Here is a 26,099-nt window from a genome sequence, read left to right on the forward strand (position 1 = left end):
GCCAGCGAGCACAGAGGGGCGGGAGGTAGGAGTGTCCTGGGAGTCCAGCGGGGGTTGGTGGCCTTCCAGGGGCATCTCGGGGCCCACCTGCAAGAGGAGCCACCTCTGGAGGCCTGGGGGAGCTGGTGGGGGTGGGACGTGCGGAGCCGCCGAGCGGAGCCAGGTGGCAGCTGTGGGGCGACTTCCGGAACCGAGCCTTGCCTCTGGTGCTGCTCCCAGGTGCGCCGGGTTCCCGCGGGGCCTTGCCGCTGTGTGCGCAGTAGCCGCCGCCAGCCTCTGTGAATGCGCTCCACCGAGCCCCGCTCCCCCCTCCCCCGGCCCTCCCTGCACCCTTTGAGGAGGCTGCAGGGGTCAGGGGCTCCGTGCGCTCCCGGTGCGGGCCCCCCGCGTGCTAGGCCGGCGCCTCCCTCGGGCGTCCTCCGAGTGTATGTGTCTGAAACATGTGGCGGCTTCGAGGGAGTCCAGGTTGCCCTGGTTTGGATGAATGGGACCTTTTGTTGACGGCTGCACGAGAGTGTGTGTTTACGGCTCGGGTGCACATTTCTCCACGTGGAGGGGCCACGCCACGCTGATCATGGCCGCCGACGAAGGTCAGTGGTGACCGTTTCACGGCCGTGTGCCTGGAGCAGTGCCGGTGTGGGGAGACGTGGCGTAGGTGTGCCTGTCATCAGAGCCGAGCCGTGCTCGCCGTCAGAAAGTGTCGCTTGGGTCACGAGCTCGTCACTGTCAGTGAAGGTCCCAGAGATAAAATCACGGGAGTCACTTTTTTGGTTGCTTATTTAAACTTACGATCAGTTAAAATTTAGTTTCAGATATGTTAAATTTAATTTGGAAAATCATTGTGTTTTCCATCCAAAGTATATTGAACATAGGTCTTTCCTGCCCTAGAGGTACGGCTCAGTCAGGGTGCAGTGTGTGCGTGGGGCGGGTTCAGTGGCTGGAGGCCAGGAGGAGCACAGCGGACTGCGGCGCGTCCCGTCCGAGTAGCGCTGTGAGACGGCGTCGGCCAGGTGTGTGGTCCCGGAACGGATTGCCAGGCGCTTGGTCTGGGTCTAAGGCTCCGAGTGGAGCGGAGGGGCAGGACGTGGAGGGACGGAAGGCACAGCTGTCCACCCGGCTGCAGGCGGAGGTGCCTCAGGATAGGCTCGGAGGTGCTGTGATGAAGGGTGGAAGGCCTGTGTCACCGACCCCACAGCACCAATCCCCTAAATGCCCTGTGTCCTCGTGAGTTTGCGGGTGCTGCCAACCCAACAATGAGGAAGCAGGGGCCAGGACCAGCATCCTCTGGACATGTCGCATCCATGGTGAGGCCCTGTCTCCTGCAAGAGCTGCACGGCGTGGGCAGGCTGCTGGGGCTGGGCCTCACAGGGTGGCCCGGCTACTCTGTAGGGAGGGGCGTCCCTGGGGAGCGAGGTCAAGCGGCCAGGCCCTGCCCAGAGCAGCAGGGGGAGGGAGAGGAGGGCCCAGCTTAAGCAGAAGGATGGCTAGGAGGGTCCTGCAGGCTGGAGAGCACAAACTGCTGTCGGACAGACAGATGGACGGTTTCTGGGGCAGGGACTCTGGCCTGGGTCTGTCCTCGAGGGCCTGCCGCTCACCCAGGCTCCTTGGGAGCGAGTGTCCTCAGGCTGACGGGGAGGGGCCCAGGGAGGAGCAGCCAGGGTGGCCACTGTGACCCTCACCTGTGCCTCTCAGCGTTGCATCCAACCCACGCTCAGGAGGGGGCTGCCCCGCATCACGGATGCCTTTCAAAACCTCATCCCAGCTGAGGACTGAGGCCTTCTGGAGGGATGTGGTGCATGGGAGAGGCAGCCCTGCGGGTTTAGAAGAACAAAGGGAAAGCAGATTCCCTTTGTCAGCATCTTTCGTCTGTGCCAAGGGCTTTGCTTACCTGTGGTCTTTAGAGACCCTGACCCCAGACCATCCGAGGTCACGACCCCACGGCACGTCCTTGCAACAGAGGCTCGGCCTGGCAGGGTGGGGGCTGCTGCGGGCAGAGGTGCAGGCTGGTGGGGGCCAGTGCCCAGACGGATGCCCTTGCCACTCTCTGCACATGCCCAAACACCTGCTGCTTGAGTCCATCCCACGGATGCCTTTCAGAGCATGTGGCCACCGAGGGTGTGGACGTGTCAGGGGCATGTCCAGAGCCCCTCATGCCTCCAGCCATCTTCCCTTTTGGATTCTGAGCGATGGGGCCAAGTGGAGGCTGCCCTTGTCCAGGCGGGACATTGCTGGGTCGCTGGGGTAAAGGACCTGCACGGCGGCTCCTTTGTCCCGGCTAGCCCTGAGGCCTCATCTGTGCTCTGAAGATCGAGGGCAGTTGTGGACCCCGACCCAGCCCTCCGCCACCCTGGCACGTGCAGACAGACATGGAGTCATGCGTCCACGGACAGTGGGGCAAATGCTCTCACCGCGGTCACTGCAGAGTTGTCTTTGTGCCCGAGGGAACAGGCTGGTCCTCTGTGCTGCTGAGGAGGAGTGCAGGGCCACCTCGGGCCGAGAGCCCGTCCAGTGCTGGGGCGCACACGCCACTGCCCTCCAGGGTGTGAGTCCCAAAGCTGGTATCTCCGCCGTTCCCCCTCCGTGAGGCGCCGTCCTGTTGAGCACCTGCCAGGGCGGTGGGCATATTGGCACCCCCGTCGCTGGGGCGTTCCTGAGTTTGCGCACGGGAGAGGCGTGCGGCCTGGCTCCCCGTCCTTCCAGGCAAGGCTCACCGCACCGCCCACCTCGTGCAGCACCTGAGGGCCCGACCCCCGCCCCAGCCTCACCGTAGGTCCGTGTCCCCACCAGCCCGAGCCCTGAGGGGTTAGCGGTGGGGGGTGCTCCGTGCTCGTGCGTGATGCAGTCGGGCACTGCCTTGCTGCCCTTCCAGGAAACCCGTTTTCAGAGACCGCAGAGCAAGCAGGGAGCAGCCGGCACCAAGCACGGGTGCTTCTCCCAGTCGGCTTACATGCTCTTCCTCTGAGAACTTCTTCACTTTTGTAACAGAGCCCGAGTTATGGGTGGTTTTTATGTCGCAGCCGAGAGCCAGTGGGCTCTGCTGCACGCCGCCTGTCGTCTGAGCGGCCGCCGCTGCTGTGCGGCACTTCCCGGCCGCGCTGTGGGCCATTCGTCCCCCGATGCACGGCATGCAGGCCTGGCGCCCCACGCCCTCCGTCCCCCGTGCCCAGCCCTCCAGCTCCTCCGTGGGCTCTGCCTGGCTGAATCCTGGAAGCAGCTGCTTCCTGTCGGGGCTGCACAGAGCAGCCTATGTCTCTGAGGCCACGGGTGGCTCACTGGCCTCTGGGTGCCAGCAAGAAACAGCGTCCGAGGCTGGGTTGCAGGTGACCTCAGAGCACTTGTGTGGGGGGCTGGCCTCTGTGGTGGTGCATCTGGGGAAGGGGAAGGTCATTTTGCAGGTTTCTGGTAAATGCTTCTCTGTGTCAGGAGGTGTCTGGGAGGGAGCGCATGGCGGCTATGGGCGAGTGCAGTTAGTGTGACGGGCAGCTGGGGACGTGGGGACAGGCCCCTGGCACATCTGCCCCCTGCCCTCGGCCCTCTGGTTCCAGTCCCAGTGGCCCCCAGGCCTCCCTTGCCCCCACCTCAACCCTGGGCTGTCGTGGCCTGGCTGCCTCATCAGCGCAATGGTGACACGCTGTCCCCCATGCCCAGGGGGTGGGGCCAGCGAGTGCCTTGTCCCTTCCGTGAGCGTGTGCTGGTCACAGGCTCAGTGACCTGTGGGTAACCCTGAGACACCCGGCGTGGTTTACTGCAGGGGAGCGAAGACCAGGGTCTGAGCCATGACCCAGGTAGTTGTCAGAGCCCCGGTGCTGGGCAGTTTGGGGTGTGGGTGGCTGGAGGGCTCCCAGACAGTGACCACACTTCCTGACAGCGTCTCTGGGGTGTGTACTCACGTCGTCCAGGAACAAAAGTGGAGGGTGGGTTTGCGGCTTGCAGCAGCCCTGCAGAAAGAGAATGCTGTGACCACAGAAGAGCCACCACCAGGGCCTGGATCCTCTGGCTGTCGTGGGGCAGCGGCCTGGTGGCCACGTGGCCTGGGTGCCCTGCGGTGACACGACTGCTGGGCGCCTGCCCCGTGGCATTGTCGGGAGGTCATGTGCAAGTTGTGCACCTGGCGGCGCCCACCCCTGCTGAGCGCACGCGCGGTTGGCTCGGCTTACTCCCAGGCGGGTTGGAAGTGTGTGCATGCCCACACCGGCCCACGTGCTTGCTTACTAGCACTTATGTGCACTTACACGCGCTCACACACGTGTGTGTTGTGCATGCACGCTCACGCGTGGGTGCCTGAGGGACTCACAGCCTTTCTGGAGGACGCTCCCAGGTGTCGGCAGTGAGATGATACCTGGACTCTTTGTTCTTTGGCGACTTCACGGTCGCACCTCAGTTGGCACATGTGAGTTTCTGTAACTGGGGGGAGACACCTCTAAATTATTGAGGAAGGTTCCAAGAAATTCTGAGTCTCATCTAAGCGTTGGGAAAACAGAAGACGCTGGAAGCCAGAACGATCGGACGCATGACGGTGGTTTGATTCCTAGAAGTTGTTCCTGTTATTTAATGGATGTGGGCCCTTTTGTCCTGGCAGCTGCCTCCCCCACAGGGTGTCCGTGCAGCCCTCGGAACCTCTGACGACCTGTCCTGCGCTTCCCTCCCCAGGTCGTGCACACGCACAAGCCACACTTCATGGCGCTGCACTGCCAGGAGTTCGGAGGGAAGAACTACGAGGCCTCCATGTCCCACGTGGACAAGTTTGTCAAGTAAGTGCCAGTGGTGTGTGCCATGCCCTTCCCGGCATGCGGTGCCCCTGGTTGGGGGGGCGCAGAGGGTAATAATGTGCCCCTGGTCGGGGGGGTTAGGGTGATAGCGTGCCCCTGGTCGGGGGGGTTAGGGTGATAGCGTGCCCCTGGTGGGGGGGGTTAGGGTGATAGCATGCCCCTGGTGGGGGGGGTTAGGGTGATAGTGTGCCCCTTGGAGGACAGGCCCACCGGTGCTGCTGGGAAGGGGTGCTAAGGTGTCCCCACGGGCCTGGGAAGTTGACCCGCGGGGGCGGGGGTGGAAGTAAGCCTGTGAGGCCCCGCACTGAGAAGCGGGGTCCCCGTCTAGCTGTCCGTGGCAGGAGCGGCTGTGGCGGCTGCCTTCCTTCTGCTCTGCCCGTGGCCTGAGTGCCCGGGACGTCCTCTCTGCCCCCAGGCACCACTGTGCCTGCCTTCCATGTCCCCTGGATGTGGCCTTGGCCTCGCCCCAGCCGTGGACTCTGGGCCCCACGACTGCTCCTGCCCGCTCAGTGTGAGGTGATGCTTCCCGATTTCCGAGGCTGGTCACTGAAGGCCAACGTGCTGGCAGGGAGCCGCGCTCAGAGCCCTGGCGCCTGCCGCATGGCCTGAGGAGGACTTTAGCTGTGGTCACCACGCTCAGTCCTGCTCGGGGTCCCTGACATTGTAGATGGACACAAGCCATCACTGTTTTCAGTTGTTAAGCTGGGAGGTAATTTGCTAAATGGCACATTTTTTAAAAAGAATTGCCAAATTTTCTCAAAATAACGTAATTTTAAGGCAATTTTAATAAAAAAAATTTTTAACACTTAAACTAATACTAAAATTACTATGGGAAAGCAAGGGGATATAGCTAAGTAGCCAAGAACAGCCAAAATCATACTATGGAAGTATGAGGTGGGCGTCCCCCCAGCCTGGGCTACAGGCTCCTTGGGGAGCAGTGAGGGCAGGGCGAGGGGTGCAGGCGGGGATGGGCTGCAGGAGGACCCCCGCCCCGCCTTGCCCAGCCGTGTGCACCCAGCGCGAGCCGCATCGCTGGTGTCTTTGCACAAGAAGGTGACACTGGACCGCCCCCCCGCCCTGCACACGAGGACGAGTCTCGGTCGTGTCAGAGTAGATGTCAAACACAGTCATGACAACTTTGAGACGAAAGGAAGGACGACGTGTCTGGCTCCACGGCAGGGAGAGATTTAAGAAGGTGCAGAGCATGTCACCTACCAAAGAAGACTGAGGATTTGAATGTTAAATGATGAATGATAACATGAAAATTATCAAACGACACTACGTGAAGTCAACGTTTAGCCATACTTGGGAAGGACACCTGCCACACAGCTTAGCGACAGAAGCTAGTACTTTAGAACATAAAGGGCCCTGGGAAGCCATGCAAAGGACATGTGGGAAGAGCCAGGCATTTCCCAGAGGGGCCCTGCAGGCTTGTGGAGGGACACCATCCTGTCCCAGTCCCCGCCCCGTGTCCCCTCATCCCTGCCCCGCATCCCCATGCTGCATCCCCACCCTGCGTCCCCGCCCCACCCCCTGGTCCCCATGTCCCCACTGTGTGTCTCCACCCTGCGTTCCTGTCCCACGTCCAGGTTCCCGTGTCCCCATCCTGTGGCCCTGCCCCACGTCCCCACCCCATGTCTCCACCCCGCATCCACGTCCCGGCCCTGCATGTGTGGACGTGTGGCTTTCCTGGCGCTGCTGTCTGGTTCTTTCTACGCCTGCCAGCACCGTATAGGACACACGCTGTTCCTGTGTTTGCTTTAAACTGTTAGCTTTTAAAAAGATGACACTGTGAGAGATGTCATTTATTTTGCCCACTTTCTCTGCCGTTTCCAGTGCTCTTGGTTCTCCCGCAGAGACTCGGTTTCTGTCTGGTACCATGTTCCTTCAGCCCAGGGCTTTCTGTGACGTTCATCTCCACACAAGTCACTGGTGACAAATTCTCTCAGCTTTTGTTTGTCTGAGAAAGTCTTTGTCTTCGGGATTGAAGGGTGTTTTTGTTGTGAGTAGAATTCTGGCTCGCCAGCGTTTCTGTGTTCGTCCCTAAAGGACATCAACGCGCTGTCCCGCGTCACGTGGTTTCTGACGGGGACTTGGCCGTCGTCCTCACCTTCATTTTCTGTGTGTGATGTGTCTTTCCGGGACGGTGGGATTTTGTCTTCCTGGCTGCTCTGCAGCAACTTGATTATGTTGTGTTTTAGTTTGATTTCCCTTGTGTTTGTCTCGTGTGGGGTTCTTTGAGCTTTGTCAGTGGGTTTCTAATTCTAATCAAATTTGGAAAACGTTTGTCCACCATTTCCTTAAATATTTTCCTCTTTCCCTTCTCTGGTTCCCCGACCCCGGTCTGCTGGGGTCGCGGCGTCAGCCAGGCCCCTCGGCTCTTGGAGCTCGTTCTTCTCCAGCTTTTCCGGCTGCTTTGCCTCTTTGCTTCAGTTTGGGTAATTGCTGTGTCCTGTAGTCACCGATGTCGTTTGTCTGTCTCCTCACGTCTTCGCCTGTGTTTACGTCCATGCGGCTGGGGATGTTCAATCTGTGGCTTTAGTTTTTGCCTTTCCTCACGCTAATGTTTTCCTTGAACTATTCGATCATATTTACGATACCTGCTTCCTTCCGGGCACTTTCCAGCTAATTTTTGTCCTTCTCGGCCCGTCTCTGTCGACTGCGTTCTGGTAGATTGAGAGTCACATTTTGCTGCCTCTTTGCACGCCAACTTAATTTTTGACGTGGCGCCAGACGCAGTGACCGCTGTGTGGCGTCGTCTGCCCTGGATGCATCTGAGGTTGGTTCCCGCGGGCGGTGATGCGCTGGAGGGCCGGTCTGATCCTCTTCCCTTCTTTCCCTTCTTTCCTTCTTTCCCTTCTTTTGCGTTCCATTTTACTTCCAGAGCTGGAGCCTCTCTTCCGTGTGGCCCACGTGCTGGCGGCTTGGATGGTGCCGTGCTGCCCGGCACCGGGGCCGCTGAGCTGGCAGGTGGGGCGGGCAGGGGGCTTCAGCGGTGGGGCCAGCAGGTAAGCAGGGAGGCCCTCACTTGCCTCGCCTCTCTGCTGTGTTCACGGGCTCTGGGGGCAGTGGCGCCCTTTCCAGTCACATTTGCCGAGATGATGGAGAGGCGCCCACTTAGCCTTTTTCTGGTTGTGCAAGGACACAGAACAGCACGGGTGAGCCCCTTTCCGGGTGTTCAGAGACCCTTCCTCCTTCGTGTCGTGCAGTGCCAGCAGCCTGCTCACAGCGCTCAGCCTCTCCCTGGGGAGGGACGAGCGCGGTGCGGCTGCCTGGGCCCAGCGGCATTTGTGAGTGTGGTTTCCTGCCGTTGCTGGCTGGGCACAAACAGCCGGGAGGCCCCACAGATTCTGGGGTCGTGCTGTTGCGGTGTGTGGCCCTGGCCGAGCCCTCAGCGCCACCGTGCCTCTGCGTCTCCATCTCCGAGAGGCCTCTGGGTCCCGCGCATCCCTGGGCATCGTGGGGGCACAGCTGATGACGAGTGGCCCTCGCCTGTCCTGTGCACACAGTGGGTCTTCGTCTCTGCTCCCCCGCCCCGCGGGTCAGGGTGACGCCGACGTAGTGTCCCAGCCAGTGGCCTGGGCCTTGGACGCGGCATCTAGTGTGGCTTTTGCACTGAAGCGCTCACTTGTGCCTTCCAGAGAGCTGCTGTCTAGTGATGCGATGAAGGAGTACAACAGGGCCCGCGTCTACCTGGACGAGAACTTCAAGTCCCAGGAGCACTTCACGGTGAGTGCGCTTCCGCGCCCTGGGGTCGGCGCTGGGCCGACGGCGTGTCTGTGGGAGCTGCCCCTCTCTGATGAGGTCGCCGCGGAGGGCCCCTCTCTGTGGCAGCACACGCGGCCGAGCCCGAGTTAGGATGTCAGCGGCACAGACGGGGTCCACGGGAGGGGGCAGCCAAGAAGGGGCCCAGGAGGGCTGTGGCCTGTGGGCCGAGGAGGGCGAGTTGGGGGCACTTTACAGAGAGGAGGGGTTACACGCGTTGCTGGATCTCTCTGTGGGGTTGTTTGTGTCGGTCCTGCTCATAGGCTACAGCCCGGGGCCTTTGTGAGCCCAAGCAGCCCTCCGCTCCCCGGCAGGGAAGCAGGACAGAGAGCTGCCCCTTCGAAGTCCGCAAGAGTCCTTGGTCCGGGGGATAGTGGACACCTGGAAAGGGGGCCCCGCTGGCTGCAGTGGCTGCGGGAGGTACAAGGAGATGGGGACGGCTGGAGGCTTCTTGGAGGGGCAGGTGTCAGACAGGATTTGAGTAGCTGGTTGTTGGTTCGGAGGCCTATGGCCTCACGGACCGTGTGTTTGGGGAAGCCTCAGAGCTGCTCTGTTAGCTTGGTTTCTTTCGTGTTCTGTTCCCAGCATCCTTCATGCCACATCTGTCATGCTGCCAGGAGCGTGGTATGCGGCAGGTGGTCAGCCATTGTGTGCTGGTGGCGTGGAGCAGCGGGTGCCTGCGTGCCAAGGGCGGGCAGGGCTGGGGAGCTGCGTCCTGAGCGGAGAGCAGCACGTGGAGATCGCCCTTTGGTTATGAGGGCATCTGATGGTTCTCGGTCTTTAAATTTGGGGCATCTGTGCCGGTTTGGTGGTGTCTTCTGTGGCTGACGTGGTCATTGTCACACGGCTGCCCCGTGCCTCTGCTGTGGTCCTCGGGCACACCCACCCTTCTCCACACTCACAGGCGGCCTTCCCACCAGCCCCGCCCACTCCTGTGGCCTTCCTGCCTCTGCCCGCTGGCCACTTGCTCTCATCCCATCCTTGACAGAAAAACACCCTTGACCCTCATGCCTCCCTGTGCTGTGACTCAACTCCTGCCTCCCGTCGTGTTCAGATGAAAAGCACAGTAGCTGGAATGAAAAATGCATTGGTTGGGTGAACAGCGGGCCAGACGCTGCAAAGGAAAAGGAAGGATAATTGAACTTGGGGTCTTAGCAGTGGGAACTATTCAGAATAAAACGTGGAAGGAGTTAACGGATGTCCCTGCCCAGGATAGCACATCCAGGGTGCCACACGCGTGTAACTGGAACCCCAGGAGGACAGGAGACAGAAAACGGGCAGATACCCGAAGAGTAATGGCTGAAATTTTTAAAAATTTGACAAAACATGTAGGAGCATGGATCCAGTTATCGTCCCAAGTTTCCAGCAGAGTGAATGTCACCAGCTGAGGCTCAGCCCGATGACAGTACTGCCAACAGGGTGTACGTTCCTCCGTCCATGACGCCCCGTCATCCGCAGACGCTGGTCTCTGCTGGCACTCTGCCCTGCCATGACAGCCGCCGCGTTCCACGGTGGTCATTGCTCACCTTCTCCTCACAGAGAATGTCCTCACGTCTACACGGCCTCCTTTCAATGGAAGACTCAGTATTTTAAAAGTAAAAGATGAAGGAAATAGCTGGGCAGACACACGCTGAGGAAATGAGAGCGCCTGGTCAGTATTGAGGTTGGCCTCAGAGCGAGGGGCATCCCAGGGGAAAGGGGGGCCTGTCATAGGGATGAGGAGGTCCGTCCTCAAGAGGACATAGCTGGGTGGGGTGTGTGTGCCCAGTGTCAGAACTCGTGCACGCAGATGAGACCTCTGACGGCTAGGGGAGCAGATCAGTGACTGCAGAGGCTTTGACGCCTCCTCCCACTGACCACTGCTGCCGGTGGACCGAGGGTCGTTGCCCATGGTGTGACCCCACTGCTGTTGATGGGACACCAACCAGAGAAGGAGCCACAGAAAATGCTGGTCGCACACCGTGGGGTGCAGTCAGCACCGTGGGACGGGGTGGCTGCCAGCTGCCGTTAGGTTTCCCCAGAAACGTCTTTCAAAGTGAAAGTCAAGGAGACTTGGAAGGAGACCCTTGGGCAGGCTCACCATGAGCTTTTCTGGACCGGTGCAGAGCAGCCCCACGGGGGTTCAGGCCACCCTGAGGGCCGCCGTTCCGAGGACGCCACTTGTGCACGCACTCCAGCCCCTCCCACCCTGGCTGCGGCGGGCTCAGATCGTGTCCACGTGGGATGCTCACGTGCACGTGGAAATCTGGCGTCTGGCCAAGACCACACACGTGTTTTCTAAGCACAGATTACGTAGATTGGAAGTGAGCAGAAGACTCCCAAATATTTGGAAATAAACAGCGAACTTGCAAATACCCCAGGAGTCAAAGAGAATTTCACTGAGCACACTGAAACGTGGGTCTGATGATGTGAAAGACCAGTCGAGACCTTCAGGATTTGCGTGACGCCCTCATGTGGGGAATTTTTAGCATTAAATGCTTACATTGGAACGTTTCAAAAATAAGAGCAAATTAACCCAAAGCAAGCAGGAGGAAGGGAGTAGTAAACCAAGGGCAGAAGTGCGTGACGAAGAAAGCGGGTAGAGAACCGGGTGGAACCAGACCGGCAGCAGAGCGGGTAGTGTGCCCTGTGAGCCTCACCCCGCAGGTCCCAGCAGCGGTGTTTGGGGGACGAGGCCACGGCCGTCGAGGTCAGGAGCCTCACCCAGCCGAGCAGGGGTCTGGCAGAGGCCAGCCTGTGGCCACTCGGGGCTGAGGGGGGTTAGCAAGTCCTCAGGGGCCGGGCCAGCGTACTCGTGAGAAGAAACGGCCCTCCCGCAGAGGCCTGCAGCCGTCGGTCTGTGTCTCCCACACTTGCCTCTGGAAGTTTTCCTGAAATGCTCACTGTCCCGTTCTCCACCGTCCGCTCTGTGTCTCCGCCATCCTGTGCTCACACAACTGCATCTCTCTTCCTGAAAAGCACTTGCGTGGCTAAGAAGAGAAGGGGCAGAATGTCGGCAGCCGTCAGGCCCAGGAGCAGCTGTTTTGGTCTCCCGTCACCCCTTGAGATTTATCTCAAAATGTCGTTCTGCAGTTTGCCGTGGAAACGACACCCGGAAACAGGCACCCCCGTAACTCAGCAGTGTCCTTGAAGAAATAACCGTTCTCGCAGATAGTTGTGTGTAAGGATGGGCCTCAAAAATTATGTGATGGCAAAAATTGGAAATAATTTTGAATACCAAAGGGAGAGATTTTCACACCGTGGGACGGTCATGTGGTGGGTTGCCTGGCACAGGGTGTCTGGGGAGGGGGCCCTGCCTGCAGGCCCCCCAGGAGGAAGCGCAGAGGCTGGAGCCCGCACTCCTGCCCCTGGAGGGTCTTGCGATCCAGTTGGTGCATTGAAGTGCTGAACGATAATGTGGCCTCTAGTCTACTCTCAGCGCACAGGTTTTCAAATCTGAAGCCTCTGAGACCAGCTGCATCCAAGATCCATGGCATTTCAGTTAAAATTGGCAGCACTTTCCTGTCTTGGTCATAAACACAGAGATGGCACGTTAGCAGGAGACACGGCCATGGGGGTTGGTTCGAGCCTGAGACCGTGCTCGGGGCGGCCCCTCACTGGGTGGGACTTACCCGGCACAGGGCGGCAGCAGATGCGGGGACCCCAGGTCTGAGCCCCTGTGGCTGTGTCTGCAGGTGTGGACGGGACTGCACAGTGTCGGAGGCTGGGCCAATGGGCTTGGCCTACCTGCAGCGGGGTTGGGTGCTCTCCTGGCCCCCCGGTGCTGTGGCGTGGCTTTCCTTCCAGGGTCCCCGTCCTCCAGCGGGGGTGGGGGGTCCTCTCCCGCAGCCATAGTCCCGTGTGAGGCGTGTTAATGGCCACTGGATAACTGGACAGCCATGTTTGGTGGGGGGGGGTGGTCACTGGTGCTGCAGACGCTGGAGCTCATCCCAGAGTTGGCACAGAGGTCTGTGCACGTCTGTCATCCCAGCTCATGACTGAGATCCTGATGGTTTGCGATGACATCCTGTTGACCCAGGGCCTGTGGCGCACCATGCCTCAGCGTGCCGTGTGTGGAACCGTCTTTCCTGGGGGCTTCTGGACGTCCTGGTGGAGGGGACTCTGCACCCCCAGAGTCCTGGGCAGGGCCGGCCACCCTGGCTGTGTGGCCACCCTCCTGCCCCAGCCTGGTGGCCTCTGGCCGTCAGAAGGAGGAAAATTTAATTTTTACAAGATTAATGGTATTGGAGCAATATTTTTAGCTGAGTGTGGTTCAAATAATAGGCCATTAATTGAAAAAGGAAATTGAAATGAATTTATCTTGTACATAAATGCTGTCACAGGTATTAATAGGGATCAGAAAATAGTGGTCTGTTCCCAGAAAGAGGTTAGACCTGAAGCTGCACCTGGTCTATGAGTGTGACCGTGGGGGTCCCCGCGCCGCGGAAGCCTGGGGGGCTGCGGCCTGCACTGCGGGGGTCCGCCTGGGGGGCTCTGGATCTAGGGGTCTCTGGGCCTACAGGGGGCTGCAGCCTGGGGGAGGCTGTGAGCTGGGGGGGCTGTGGACGTGGGGGGGCTCAACCTGGGGGCTCAGTGGGGCGTCTTGCGGGCAGAGGCGGGAGCCCACAGATGCTGCTTGTCACCAGGAGATGGCGCCAAAGCAGCATTTGGTGTCCTGAGCTTTTGGTTCAGGAGATGCTCCCAGGGCTTTTTAAGACTTAAAACAACAGCAATTATGTTAGATTTTGTTGACTCCTAAGAATCATGCTGGGGGCCATTTACTGAGGCAGGAGGCTTGCTTCATTCCATCGGCTGTCCCCTGTGCAGGGACCTGGCTGCTGGTCTGGTCACCACCTGCTTGCCTTTCTCCTGGAAAGTCGGCACCGGAAGTCGGCTTCTTCAGGGCGCTGCCAGGCTCCAGAAGGCAGGGCCCCGTCCTGTCCATGGGACTCGCGTGGACGTCCCTCGGGCAGACTGAGGACCCTGGCCTGGGGCATTCGCACAGCCGCGTGAGCTGGACGGGTGGTCCAGGACTCGTGTGCTGCGTCGGTGTGGGTGCCCCTAGGTGCCCCCAGGCCCTTGCCTCCTGCGGTGACTGCCCTGGAGGCACCCCTGCTGGCGACCTCGTTTCTGGCTTTCCACTGCCCTGCACCCCCTGAACTCTGATTATCCCCCTGCCCTGCCTGCTCTGGCCCAGGGCCTGGAGTCGGGCCATATGCACATCCTGGGTGCTCAGTAAATGGGCTCTGAGTTCGTGAACGAGCGGGGGTCCTGGGGATGGAGAGGAAGTGTTCAGTTGTACATGAGACATGGACACCCCTCGTCCCTCCCCATGGCGTCCAAGGCTGTGGATGTGCCGGTGTGAGCTCAAGGGAAGACAGAATGTGAGCCTGTAGGGGTTCAGATTTATTTAAGACAGTGGATCGAGCCTGGGGCCCCCACATTTAGAGATGTATTCATTCAGGGCAAGGCAGGGAGCGAGGTGGGGGGAAGGCAGGGGCGGGGGTGTTCTGGAAACCACATGGCACCAAAGAAAGACCCCACGAGGAAGGGGGCTCGCCCCCACGGTGCCCAGGCTCAGATGCCTGCCTGGGGCTGCCCGAGAGGACCGGAACTTGCAGGCTGCTGCTTGATGGAACGTGGAATGGATGGCCGCCCTGCCGTCCTCTGCCTGAGGGGGATGTTCTCCAAGACAGAATGCTGAGTCCTTCCATGTCCCGGCAGGCTCGAACACCAGGTAGTGGGACAGAAGGTTCCTCCAAGTGGGACTGGAGCCCTGGGCGCCCCCTCCCCATCCCCATGGCCCCGAGGCCCTCCACCTGCCGCCCGCTCCCGGGTCCCTCCCAGGCACTCTGTGGTGGGATGCCGCGTGACCCGCACTCCATGCTGGGGACTGACTGGAGGTCGCTGGTGGGATGCCGCGTGACCCGCACTCCATGCTGGGGACTGACTGGAGGTTGCTGGGGACACCGCGGCATGTGGTAGAGAAGCCAGCGGCCACTGCTCGGCACCCTGGCTGATCCTCAGCGTCCGCGGGATCCCTGCCTGCGCACGCTCGTAGAACACACGTAAAACGTGGGCAGGCCAGAGGAGGCAGGCATCGCCGTCACTGGGCCGTCGCTCCCCATGGATGGAGACCCTGCGGTGCCCATGGTCTGGGAGGAGGTGGCAGCCACCTTGCCGCATGTCCTGCCCATTCCCTCCTCCAGCACCGGTGCCCCCCCAGCCCTGCCCTCTGGGTGCACTCCCTTCCCCGCTGCACACAGCCTCCTCCCCTCCCGTGGGGCCCTCCTTCCCTGAAGGACCGTCATGTGTTCACATGAGCACCGGCTCTTTGCCAGCGCCCCCTCCCCTGCTGTCTTGTTTGCCCCACGAGGACATTGCTCCATACGTCACTGGGTTCAGTGATTGAGTCCACGTGGAGTTGCAGTTAGAGTCAGGCACGTGACACGTAAAGATGAGTCACGCGCCTGCTCAGTTACAGGGATGGGCTCCAAGGTGGGTGGGACTTCCCAGACCGTGCCGGCTTCCTGGGGCCTGGGCACTCCAGTCCCCAGCCCGCCGTGTGTGCTGGGCCCTGCAGCACAGGAGGCGTGCGGGGCTGCCACGTGGCCTCAGCTGTCCAGGGGTCCGGGCTTAGGGAGGAGGGTCTCTAGAGGACACACAGAGCTGTGCACCTGCTCAGCGGGACCTGCTCCCGTCTGGATCGTAGGGGGCATCCACCGCTGCAGGGTGCGCCTGGACTCCTGAAATGCTCTGAGATGCTTCCCACAGGAAGCCTTCCAGGATTTGCCTACTGGGAAGCTCCCCCTGGATTCTAAGGTGCCCCACCATTGGTCAGTTGACTTTGCAGCAGCCCAGGGCACGGCCACGCGGGCTTGACACTGAGGAAGTGGCTGGTGAAGTTTTCCAGGCCTTCTGAGTGTCTATTGATGAGAGACCTGATAGCTCAGGAATTGTGTCTCATTTCACGGGAGGAACATAGAAAACGCATCACTTACCACCTGAAAAGCCTGAACGTCGATAGGGGATGTGAAGGTAACGGCTTTCCTATACTCTAGCTTCAGAAATGGCTAAATGAGGAAGAAGTTGCAAATTTGTTTTGGTATAATTTCCTCGTCTTGCTTCACTGCAGGAGTGAGCGTCTCTGACTGTCCTGCTGCTCGTTTGCGTGACGGGCAGGCCCAGGGGAGGGGACAGTGCAGGCTCGTTGATCCGTGTGAATCCCAGGTTCTCAGGCTGATGAGGGCCCCAAGGAGGACGGCCAGAGGCCACCCCCACGTTCCCTTCCCTGCCCCAGCGACCCTGTCCTGCCCTCACTGGTGACCTGCGAGGAGAAGGAAGAGGAGGGGGAGGATGGGGGTGGGGCACCTGGCTCCTGAAGCAGGACGTGCGGGCTGGCCTGGGCACCCCACACACGGCGTCAGGGGCCACTCCTAGGAGGTGTAGGCTGGTGCCCTGGGTTTCTGGGACAGCGGGGCTCTGAAATGTAAGGCTGCAGGTGAACGGGCTCATTCAGTGGCCTTCTCTCTGCAGCGCCAGCTCAGCGGGAGACAGAACAGGCCATTTGTTTGGTGGCGAAGCTGGAGGCAGTGGGCAGTGGGCTCCGGTCTGCCTGCAGCAGGGCGTGAGGGCAGCCGAGGACAGGACCCCACAGGGCATCTGAAACCCCAGCCAGGCAAATGGCCAGGTGAGGAAAAGTGAGTGGGGCCGTCCCTTGTCTCTGAGTGCAGAGAGCACGGACGTGGCTGCTGTGGCGCCATCCTCACGGGCAGCCCTGGCCACGTCTGCCACGGGGCCTGCCACAGGAAGGTAGCACACGCCAGCTGCCTTAGCCGGTCCCTGTCGTGTGGCCAGCGGCCTCAGATCTGTGTGTGTGCAGCAGCTGGGCCCAAACCCAGGTGTTGCGTCCGCTGAGCAGACCAGACGCGCCCTTTGGGGCGGCAGGTGCAGGCCGCCCTTGTTGGTGCCGGGCTGGTGCCTGCGTGGCCGGCAGGCCCAGGAGGGCAGCTGTCGCATTAGGGCAAGTTGTGGGCCCCTTGGAGGGTGTGGAAAGCTGTGAATGCTCCCAGGCAGTGAGTGGCAGGCTGGAGCTGGACACTCGTCCTTGGGGCCTTGCCGCACTGAGAGCACACGGGGTCAGTGGAGAGCGCTTTTGTGACCGCAGGGCTGCTGTCACACACACAAGCTGACTTTTCCTCGAAGCTCTACAAGTGGGCTCCTTCTGGGCAGAGGGGTCTACAGCCAGAGCCGTGTCGGCGTCCCTTAGCACCGGGAACTTGGCATCAGCCGGAGGCCCCAGGAAGCTGTGCGGTCTGTGGAGCAGCTCCCTGCTCTGAGCCCACGGTGGGGAGACAGACGCCTCCGCTGCCCGCGTGTCCCAGCCAGCGCCTTCAGCCCTTGGCTGATTGGTTCCTGGAAAGAGGTACACAGGTGAGTTTCTTTTCTGTGAGGATGCCATGGTACCCCCGGAGCATGCTTTGTCTGTGTACAGGGGAAGCCAGGGAGGAGACTTCGATGCCCCCTGAAGACTCCCCTCCAGGAGGCACCCCACCCCCACCCCAGCCTGAAAGCTTTGCTTTGCAAATCCACCGTGTCCCAGGGAGGTGCAGTGGCTGCTTTGTCCGTCCCCCCTGTAGTCAGACCATGCAGTCGGGGGAGAGGCCTTGGGCCCTGAAGGGCTCCATCCACCCCAGGAGGGTCCCATCCACCCCAGGAGGGCCCTGCCTACCCCGGGGTGGGTGGGAGTTGGGTTCACCCCAGGAGGGCTCTGGCCATACCTAGGAGGGGTTGGCTCCTGGCCTAGTGGCGCGTTCCCACACTCCCACTCTGGTGCCCACGCTCGGGGGCTCCCCTTGACTGCTGCTTGCCAGCAAACTGCTCCTTCTTACTTCTGCTCCCTGTTCTGGGGGCTCCTTCCTCATGCCCAACCCTGTGTTGTGTTTTGCACTGCCGAGATGAGGGTCCTCACAGGGGGAGCACAGGCCCCAAGGGCTCCGTGCTGACCTTGGAATCGCTTTTCTGGGAGGGTCTGGGCCTCCCTCAGTGGGGGCCCTGTCTCCCATTTGACCCAGATCTGCTGGAGGCCTAGGGGGCTAGCAGCTGCTCTCTTCCTTCCCTCTGGTCCGGGCCTCTCCCTGCCCCCTCGGCGGCCCTAGTGCCTGCTGGAGAGGGGAGGCTGGAGAGGGAAGGCCAGAAGGTGTGCTCCTGGAGGAGGTCCTCCCCCCACGATCAGCCCCCTCATCCTGTCTCTGCTCTCCTAAGATTTTAGGGGAAATTTATGGAAAATTAATGGAGTTTACTGATGTTCTTTGATCTGAGGAAGGGCAAGGGAGGAAATGCATTTCTGATGAGGGAACTGATCTGCTCCAGGAGAGGCCCCCCCTCCCCGCGGCTGCGCCCTGCCTCCGCGCCCTGCCTGTGGGGCCAGACAGGCCTGATGGAGTGCGAGAAGCAAGATTGGTTTTCCGAGGGCACCGGGCCCTCCGCGCTCAGCTAAATCACACTGTCTGCTCTGCTGGCGGTAACGACCCGCTCCCCTCCGCGGCACCTGCAGCCCCGCGGGACGCAGTGATGTGCGGCCGGGCAGCGGCGGGGGCCCGCAGTGAAGGTGAAGCTGTCATATCGATCTTTTTAGCACTAAAATATGAGCCACTTTACTCCACTCCCCGCTGCTGTGATGTGAAAAATAATAACTCGGATCCAAATTAAAAATATTGATCTCTGGAAGGTGCTGAAAGTAAATAAACACTTCCCGAAGTTTTCGGGTCAGCCGAGGAACGGTCTCAGCAATAAATGTGTCGGCACATCGGGGTCCAGGGTTCTTGATCTGTTTTTTCTCTGAATTGATTTTTCATTATTTACTTCCTAAAAGTGTTGGAATTCGGTCTTCCCCTGTTAAATCCCAGTGTTTGGGCAGATTATTTCCTTGGGGCTTAGGAGGAACTCCTTACCCACTCGCTCATTGATTGATTGATTTTTGACTCAATAAGCTTGCAGTGCCTGCCTTATTTAGGGCTTCTATCATAATTTTTTATACATTTAGGCTTGACTTTTTTATTTGCCTCTAACAGATGAGGTGGCGTGGGGCTGTTGAGCGGGGGAGGGCGGTGGCCACAAGGTTAATTTTATCTGGCCCCTGCGTTCTGAGGAGACGCCGGGTGTGTCCCGGCCGCAGGTGTGGCCTGGCACAGCAGACCTCTGTGAGCCCCTGTACCCCACAGGGCCATGACCCCAGGGCTCCGCCAGTGGCCCGCGGCCGGGGCAGGTGTGGCGGGCAGGCTGGGTCTCATGCTGTGGTTCTTCCTGGCATCTGGAGAAAAGGCTTTCAGGAGTCCCCAAGCTCTGGCCCGGTCCCCGTGGCCACGCAGCATGGATCTGTGTGGCCTAACGGGAAAATGGGAGGTGTGGGTGCCAGGGGCAGCTTGGGAAGGACACAGGAAATGGGGGGATGGCCACTTCTGGGAGGACTTAGGACTTGAAACAGGGCTTGTGGCCGACAGTACGTCTTGCTGCCCCAAGAGTCACGGTTCCCTGTGACCATTTCCCTTTCACTGGTGTCCGGAATGAGAGGCTGCCAGGCACAGAGGCCCCGGGCTGGACGTTGGGGGTGGCAGGAAGAAGAGGTCCTGTCCCTGGGACTCTCAGGGGATGCCAGCCCTCCCTGCCCTGGTCTGCACCTTGTGTGCCCCACACCTTCCTGCAGGAGGGCCCAGTGTGCACCTGCTTGGTGCCCTGCTCCCGAGCCATGAGATGTGGCGGCCCTGTGCTTTCTGCACGTGCTGTCTGTTGTTAATGCTACGAGGTCATACCAAGAGGCTTGCAGAGCCGGTGCTGGCTCTGGTCGGAGTACTCGTTGGAAGGCATCCCACTGGACCTGCATGTGACCCCCCTGGATGGAGGAGGCAGAGGCATGCAGAGGCTTCTCTGCGGTCGGATGGGCGGAAGTCAGAACAGGTCCAAGAGGCTGACGGACGTTTCTGAGGGTGGCTGGTGTGCCGGCAGGAAAGAAGGAAGGCCGCCAGCCGGGGTGCAGAAGGGCCTGTCTGGGACGGATGGGGGTTGCGGAGGAACGAACTGCTTTTCTCCAACCTGATCTGGGAGCAGGGGTGGAATGTTGTGGACGTATAAGGGCCGACCACACTGGCAGGATGGTGGTATGGTGTGGAGGGAGCTGTGTGGCCCATTGGCCCTTTTAGGAATGTCACCCCTGCTCTAGGGTTTTGGGCAGGAAGTAGGAGGAGCCCCATCCTCCTGGATACATGGCCACCTTCCCTGGGACTGAGATGACCAGTCCCCAGCAGAGAGCTTGTCTCTGACTCCCAGATGTCCATGAGTGTCCAGTCCTGGAGTCCTGTTTTCTGACCGTAATGCCATTTTCTGGCATTTCTCTTTGCTCTGGGCACCGTGTCTGCCTCCAGAAAGAACACATTTTAGAAGGATTGTGTACCCTCTAAACACATATGGGACGCTTGCTGCCTGCATTAAGAAGTTTCAGAGGGCTGCCACTCCCATTTCCTCCCCAAAGACTAAGGGTTGTCCAGGGGTGGCCACAGAAGGCTCCCCTGTGGAAATGCATGGCCAGGGTCCTCTCTGTGCCTTGGTTGATGCAGAGAGTTGAGGCCAGGAGTTGGCCTCCTTCTTAAGAACCGGGGTCTGTTCTTCTCAGCAGAGGGCTTGGTCTGGCTTCGCGGGCACGAAGGAGACTTGAAGCCTTTCTGTCGGACTGCAGGGACGTCAGGAACGTGGCTGGTGTGCTCTTTGTGCGGGCTGTTGCCACTGGGTGGTCGCACCTGACCTGTGCTCTGGGAGCCCGTGCTCTAGGCTGATGGGCACAGAGAGGGCCTCCGCCAGGAAAAGGAGGTGCTGAGAAAGGCACGTCAGATCACCCTGCCATATACGTTAAGTACATACAATTCTAAAAGAGAGAGTTCCCTTACGGGCGCTTGGGTGGCTCAGTCGGTTGAGCGTCTGACTCTTGTTTTTCCGGCTCAGATCATTATCTCAGGGTCATGAGATCAAGCCCCGTGTTGGGCTCCGTGCTTAGCAGGGAGTCTGCTTCTCTCCCTCTTTCTGTGCCCCCTCTCCCCCCCGAGTTCCCTCAGAAGAATCTATCACTGGAGAGGCAAAGAGCTGCTGTGGCCTCAGCTCCGGGGGCTAGCGTGGCCATCCAGTTGTGGATGGCGTGCACAGGTCCTCTTCCTCTGTGAGGAGGGCAGTGCACTGGTCAGCAGTGCGCTGGCAAATCCGTATGGAGTGTGTACCCAGTGTCAATGCAAAAAGTTGAGTTTTGAAGGACAAGCATGCTCAGATTCGGCCAAAATCTGGAACTGCAGCTCCACGTCAGCAGTGAGCTGAGACATACAGGTTCACTCCTTCTGCAAACCTTGGTCAGGCCGTGCCATGTGCACACATGTTCTGCACTGCGGTCGGCATGGCAAAAATGGGACAGGAGCTCGTTTTCTACTGAGAGAGGATGCCTGAGGGCAGGCGTGAGGCCGGAACCTAGGGCACCGAGAAATCAGGTCACCTGGTCACCTCTGTGCCCACGTGGGCTGCCCAGATTCTCAGCTCCCAGGGGCCAGCCTGTCCTTAGCCTCATTTCACAGTGCGAAGCAGGAGGAGAGCAGTCCAGCAGCTCCCGTCCACAGCCTGGTGGGGCACAGCGCTGTCCTGCGGGGGCAGCTGGGCTCCACACAGCGTGGCACACCATGCGCCATGCGCCGCACACGATGCCCTCGCGCTCTCTGTCCTTGAGCGTACAGACTCCGGGAGCCAGTGCTCACACATAGCACCCTACTGTGACCCGTGGCATGTCCCACGTGACCATGCTACATGTGACGTGACATACCCTCACATTCTCTGCCCACGTGGAGCATGTGGACTCGGGCACAAGTACACGAGTGCACAGTTACCAAGTGTGAAGAGCACCCCAGAGGCCTACTGGATATGGGAGCCACAAGCAGGCTACTCCGAGGAGGGGACATCTCATCCGAACCTGAAGGATGAGCAGGAGTGACCCACAGAAGGAAGGAGGAGAGAGCACTCCAGGTTGGGCGCTTGTGTGCGCGTGGAGGCCTCAGTAGACACGGGTCTCCACCTCCTGGTCCCCTTTGTGGGTGGCCTGCTGCCAGCTGTGGAGCACATGATTCTGGACAGCACCCCCCCTCACCTGCTGCCCCAAGGCCATGCGCTTCCTGGTGGGAGCAGAGAGACCCAGCTGCAGGGCGACTCTGAAGGAAGACAGGGAAGGGCAAGTTCTAGCCAAAGGAGTCGGAACCCCAGTGGCACCCTCTTTGCAGTGCTACACTGGAAAACGGATGACAGACAGGTACAGTGCCCGTGACATCAGGCATCCAGAAAGTACCATACAGAATTCCCATTGGGCCAGCCTGCCAGCGTGCAAGCAGGGAAAAATGAAGAGTATATCAGATATGTAAGATCTGAAAAAATTATGTCCTCAGCACCCTTTGTGAAGAAGCTCTGTCATGAGGTACTGTATCCAAAAAAGTGGGCACGGGGTCCAAGAAACATAGGAAACAGAGGGGCTTTGAACATAGCAGCTCCCTTGACATGTGTAGCAGGGAGTTCACACCTGCATGGGAGTCGTCTCCACCATGACCAGAAGTCTGCAGACGGCTTTACTCTGCTTCTTGGACATGATGCCCTTTCCATCCAGCTCTGGAAACACTAGTGTGTGTGCTCCTGTGTGTGAGCCCTGAGCCCCAACTCTCAAGGGAATCCCCGGGTCAGGAGTGAAAATAGAGTCACCTGTACTAGGCAGGTGAGCAGTTAATGAAGCTGGTTCACCTTTTAAGAGGATTCTCCAAGAAGGTGTAATCGATAGGTTTCCTGATGTGCTGAGACATCCTGAGATGAGATGTACAGAGTATGTGGATGAATCATGACAACATACATAAATACCTTGGTTAACGTAAAAAGAAGGCAGTAATGAACTGCAGGAAAAACAAACAGCTGTTGAAGAACGGAAAGGCAATCATAATGTTCTTTTCTTATTTTTTAAGATTTTATTTATTTATTTATTTGACAGAGAGACAGCCAGCGAGAGAGGGAACACAAGCAGGGGGAGTGGGAGAGGAAGAAGCAGGCTCCCAGAGGAGGAGCCTGATGTGGGGCTCGATCCCAGAACCCTGGGATACGCCCTGAGCCAAAGGCAGACGCTTAACGACTGAGCCACCCAGGTGCCCCAATCATAATGTTCTTAAGAAGAACATTTCTAAAGTTACAGAGATGATACTGATTATTAATTCAAATAAAAATGTGTTTATATCCAGAGGATGGGGTATCAGGGGTGCATGTGTGTGACATGTGAGTGAAGAGGGAACGCAGTGTAAGGGAATCAAATCTTCATCTTCCGCTGCAGAAAAGTCAAGAGTTAATGTTGAAAACAAGAAAATCAGGAAGTAACAAAATAAGTTTTAGTGATATGGAGGTAAATAACAAAAGAAAATAAGTAAAAGAAAGTAATTTTCTCTGGGGAGGAGAAAATTGAAATGATCAGGGAACTGCTGATTTTCATAATAATCGTTGCAGAACTGTGATGATTTTTTTCTTTTTACCAACTTAAAAAGAAAAAAAACCCTTAGAGGTCAGAGATTCCTTCTCTTCATGGTGACCTCAGAGAAAACTTTTGGCAAGAGGAGGAGGTGGTGAGAGGGAGAGGTGGCATGTGGATCTGTGCGTCAGTGCACTGAGCCGCGGGCAGGAGTCATTCAGCCATCTGAGCCAGGCTGCCAGAAAGATTGGCAGCAACAGAGGAGGCTCGAACCCTGGTGACCTTTTGAGCATCAAGCAAAGGATTTGAAGATTAGATGGCCAGTGGGGACCCATTGCAGTTTAAGGGAAGGAGGTGAGGTTATCAGAGCTGTGGAGAGACAGAGAAGGGTAGTTGGGTTGTTCCAGGTTTAAGAGACCTATCAGATCTAGCTTTGAAGTTCTTGTGGACATAAGTATAGAGTGGACTCTGCTTTGTTCTTCTCTCTAAGCTCGAACCGTCCAGAGGGTGTGCCGTTGTGAACATTCAAGAGAAGTGGGACCAAACCCAGGAGGGGGTGGAAGATAGTGCAGATCTCCGTATCTCAGCTGGGTGAGGAAGCCGGACAGAACACGTCAGTCCTAGAGCAAAGCTAGCATTTCTCCCCTACATGTGCCCTTTTGCTCCAGCCAGATCACACTGTGCCCCCAAAAGTGTGTCGCACCCCTTTGTGCTGTTCTTTTAAAACCACAGTCCAGAGCCTAGTATAAATTGTTTAAATCTTAAGATCAGCTTTACCGGATTAACTACATTGAAAATAATGAGAACAAAGTCTCCTGCAGGAGATAAAAGATACAGAGTGCAGTGCTTCCATGAATAGTCAGAAGTTATTGGCTAATGTAAAAGTATTTTGTATGTTTTAACAATCTGGTCACGTAGTTATGGCTTATAAGTTATCAACTTATAAATGATTCAGTCGAAATTTGAAATTTAAATAACATTACCATTTATAATAGCATCAAAATAGGAAATATTTAGGAATAAATTAGGCCAAAGATATGCAAGACCTGTGTACTGAACACTAAAACACATCCCTGAGAGACACCGAAGAAAATCTAAATAAATGGAGAGATATACTATGTTCAAGGATTGGAGGACTCAGTACTATTTAGATGTCATTTCTCCCCACGTTGATGTAAAGATACCACTGGAAATCTGAGCAGACCTTTTTTTGGTGGAAGTTGACAAACTGGTTCTAAAATTTAGGTGGACGTAGAAAGGACTTTGATTAGCCAAAATGAGGGCTTATACTATCTGATTAAGACTTATTATGAATCTGTAATCATCAAGACAGAGCAGCACTGATGTAAAGGCAGGGTGGAGAGCCTCGGAGTAGGCCCAGCACCGGCCTGGACAGGGTGTCGGGCAGCCCCGGGGTGTGGAGGCGGCGGGGGGCGATGTTTTCACGAGTGGAACTGGAACAACGAGATGACCACGTGTAAGAAGTCAGCCCTTATTTCACAGCTTACGAGCCCGACTCTAAACAGACCAAGACTTAGTGTGAGAGCTGAAATTATAAACTCCCATGTGAACACACGGAGAAAATCGTAGTGACCTCAGCTTTGCTAAAGATCCTTAAATGTGACACAAAAAGCACAAACTCGATGAAAGAAAAGTTAATCTGTTGCAATTCATCAAAATGAAGAAACATGTTCTTCAGAAGACACATAACCAGGCAGTTCATGGCCAGAGAGAAAATGTTTGCTAATTATATCTGACAAAGGAGTTTTATCTGGAGTACTGCATAGAAAGAACTCTCACTCCTTAGTGCCAACTGGACAAACAACTGAATTTTGGAAAGATCTGAACAGATACTTCACCACAGAAGATGCGGAAACTGCAAGCAGGCACATGAGAGGTGGACAACAGCATCAGCTACTAGAGCAAGGCTGCGGAAGGCCGTGCTGTTCGTTACAGGTCGCAGACGCTCGGACCGTACGCAGTGCTGGGGGGGGTGTGGAAGAGCTGGGCCTCTGGTGGGGCTGCGGGCGAAATGCGGGTCCCAGCGACGTGGGAAAACACTGCAGCGGTTTCTTAGAAAGTTAAAGTACGCCGACCGCGAGACCTGGCCCTTCTGCTCCCAGGAGTCTGCCTGACAGGACTGAAGGAGGCTGTCCAGCACAGACGAGTACCCACGTGTTGAGGGCGTCTTGACCGAGAACACCCACCTGCAGGCCAATGGACAAGCCGCCATCCTGCTCTGCAGTCGGGAACGGACTGAATAGCAGAGGGATCGTTCTGCATGATTCCATTGATGTGATGGTCTTGAGAATGCAAACTGATCTGTGCTGGCAGAAGGCAGATCTGTGTTTCCGGGGACTCCAGGAAACGCGGACGTGCTGGCGCTCCTGACGGTGGTGACGGCCTCACAGGTGTGCAGACACAGCAGACCTCATCTGCGTGCACACTGACAACTTGTGCCGTTCCATGAACGCCAGCCATGCACCAATAACCCTGCAACAGAAGCTGGTCGTGTGCTGGATGGCTGGGTGGTCAGACTTCAGAGGTTTAATTGAAAAGGGAGATGTCTGCGTGACAAGCTGACCTCACCTAAGAGCTACGAGCAGACGCTCCGCGTGTCTTACGAGTAAGGAGACACAACGTTCCAGGAGAAGTAACAGCAGAGAGTGCGTCACTGTCGGGTTCACATGCGCGGTGCAGATACTGTCAATATGAAATTAAAAAGGCATTCTTCAGCCTAAATAAAGCCGTATTGATTGTGAATGGAAGGGTGACATCAGTCCACTCCTCCTGTATCCTTCGGGCAGGAGGTGCAGTCTTCTAGCTCACGGCTGGCCGGTAAACTCCCAGATGTGCAGTGTGCCTCTGCAGGGTCAGTTACAGACGCACATCGTGTCCCGTTTTGAGTGAGCTAGATTCCTGGCTCTCCGTGGAGCACCTTCCTCCATCCCACGCATACCTCGGTGTTGCCACCATCTTGTTCAGTGTCTGTCTGCCCTTCCTAACCATGAATTTCGGGCCTGGGGGGTGCACCCTGTGCTGCAGGTGTCCCTCGGGGCCCAGCCGGGCAT

General features: G+C 58.0%; 1 protein-coding gene across 17 annotated transcripts in view; it reads left to right on the forward strand.

Annotated features, from left to right (window-relative positions):
- INPP5A (inositol polyphosphate-5-phosphatase A) overlaps nt 1-26,099 on the forward strand; it is a 185,927-nt gene that overhangs the window by 67,918 nt on the left and 91,910 nt on the right. For 12 of the 17 annotated variants that reach the window (XR_004626325.1, XM_034663480.1, XM_034663474.1 and 9 more), the window contains exons 3-4: nt 4,651-4,751; nt 8,411-8,498. Coding sequence is in view for 16 of the 17 variants with exons in the window: in XM_034663480.1 (XP_034519371.1) it covers nt 4,651-4,751; nt 8,411-8,498 (189 nt within the window). In the remaining variant the exon portion in view is untranslated. Of the gene's footprint in view, nt 1-4,650; nt 4,752-8,410; nt 8,499-16,049; nt 16,204-16,680; nt 23,513-26,099 lie in introns of those variants that run through there. The other 5 variants (XM_034663483.1, XM_034663485.1, XM_034663475.1 and 2 more) reach the window with 4 other exon arrangements.

This window comes from Ailuropoda melanoleuca, chromosome 6 (assembly GCF_002007445.2).
Source record: "Ailuropoda melanoleuca isolate Jingjing chromosome 6, ASM200744v2, whole genome shotgun sequence".
Taxonomy (NCBI): Eukaryota; Metazoa; Chordata; class Mammalia; order Carnivora; family Ursidae; genus Ailuropoda; species Ailuropoda melanoleuca.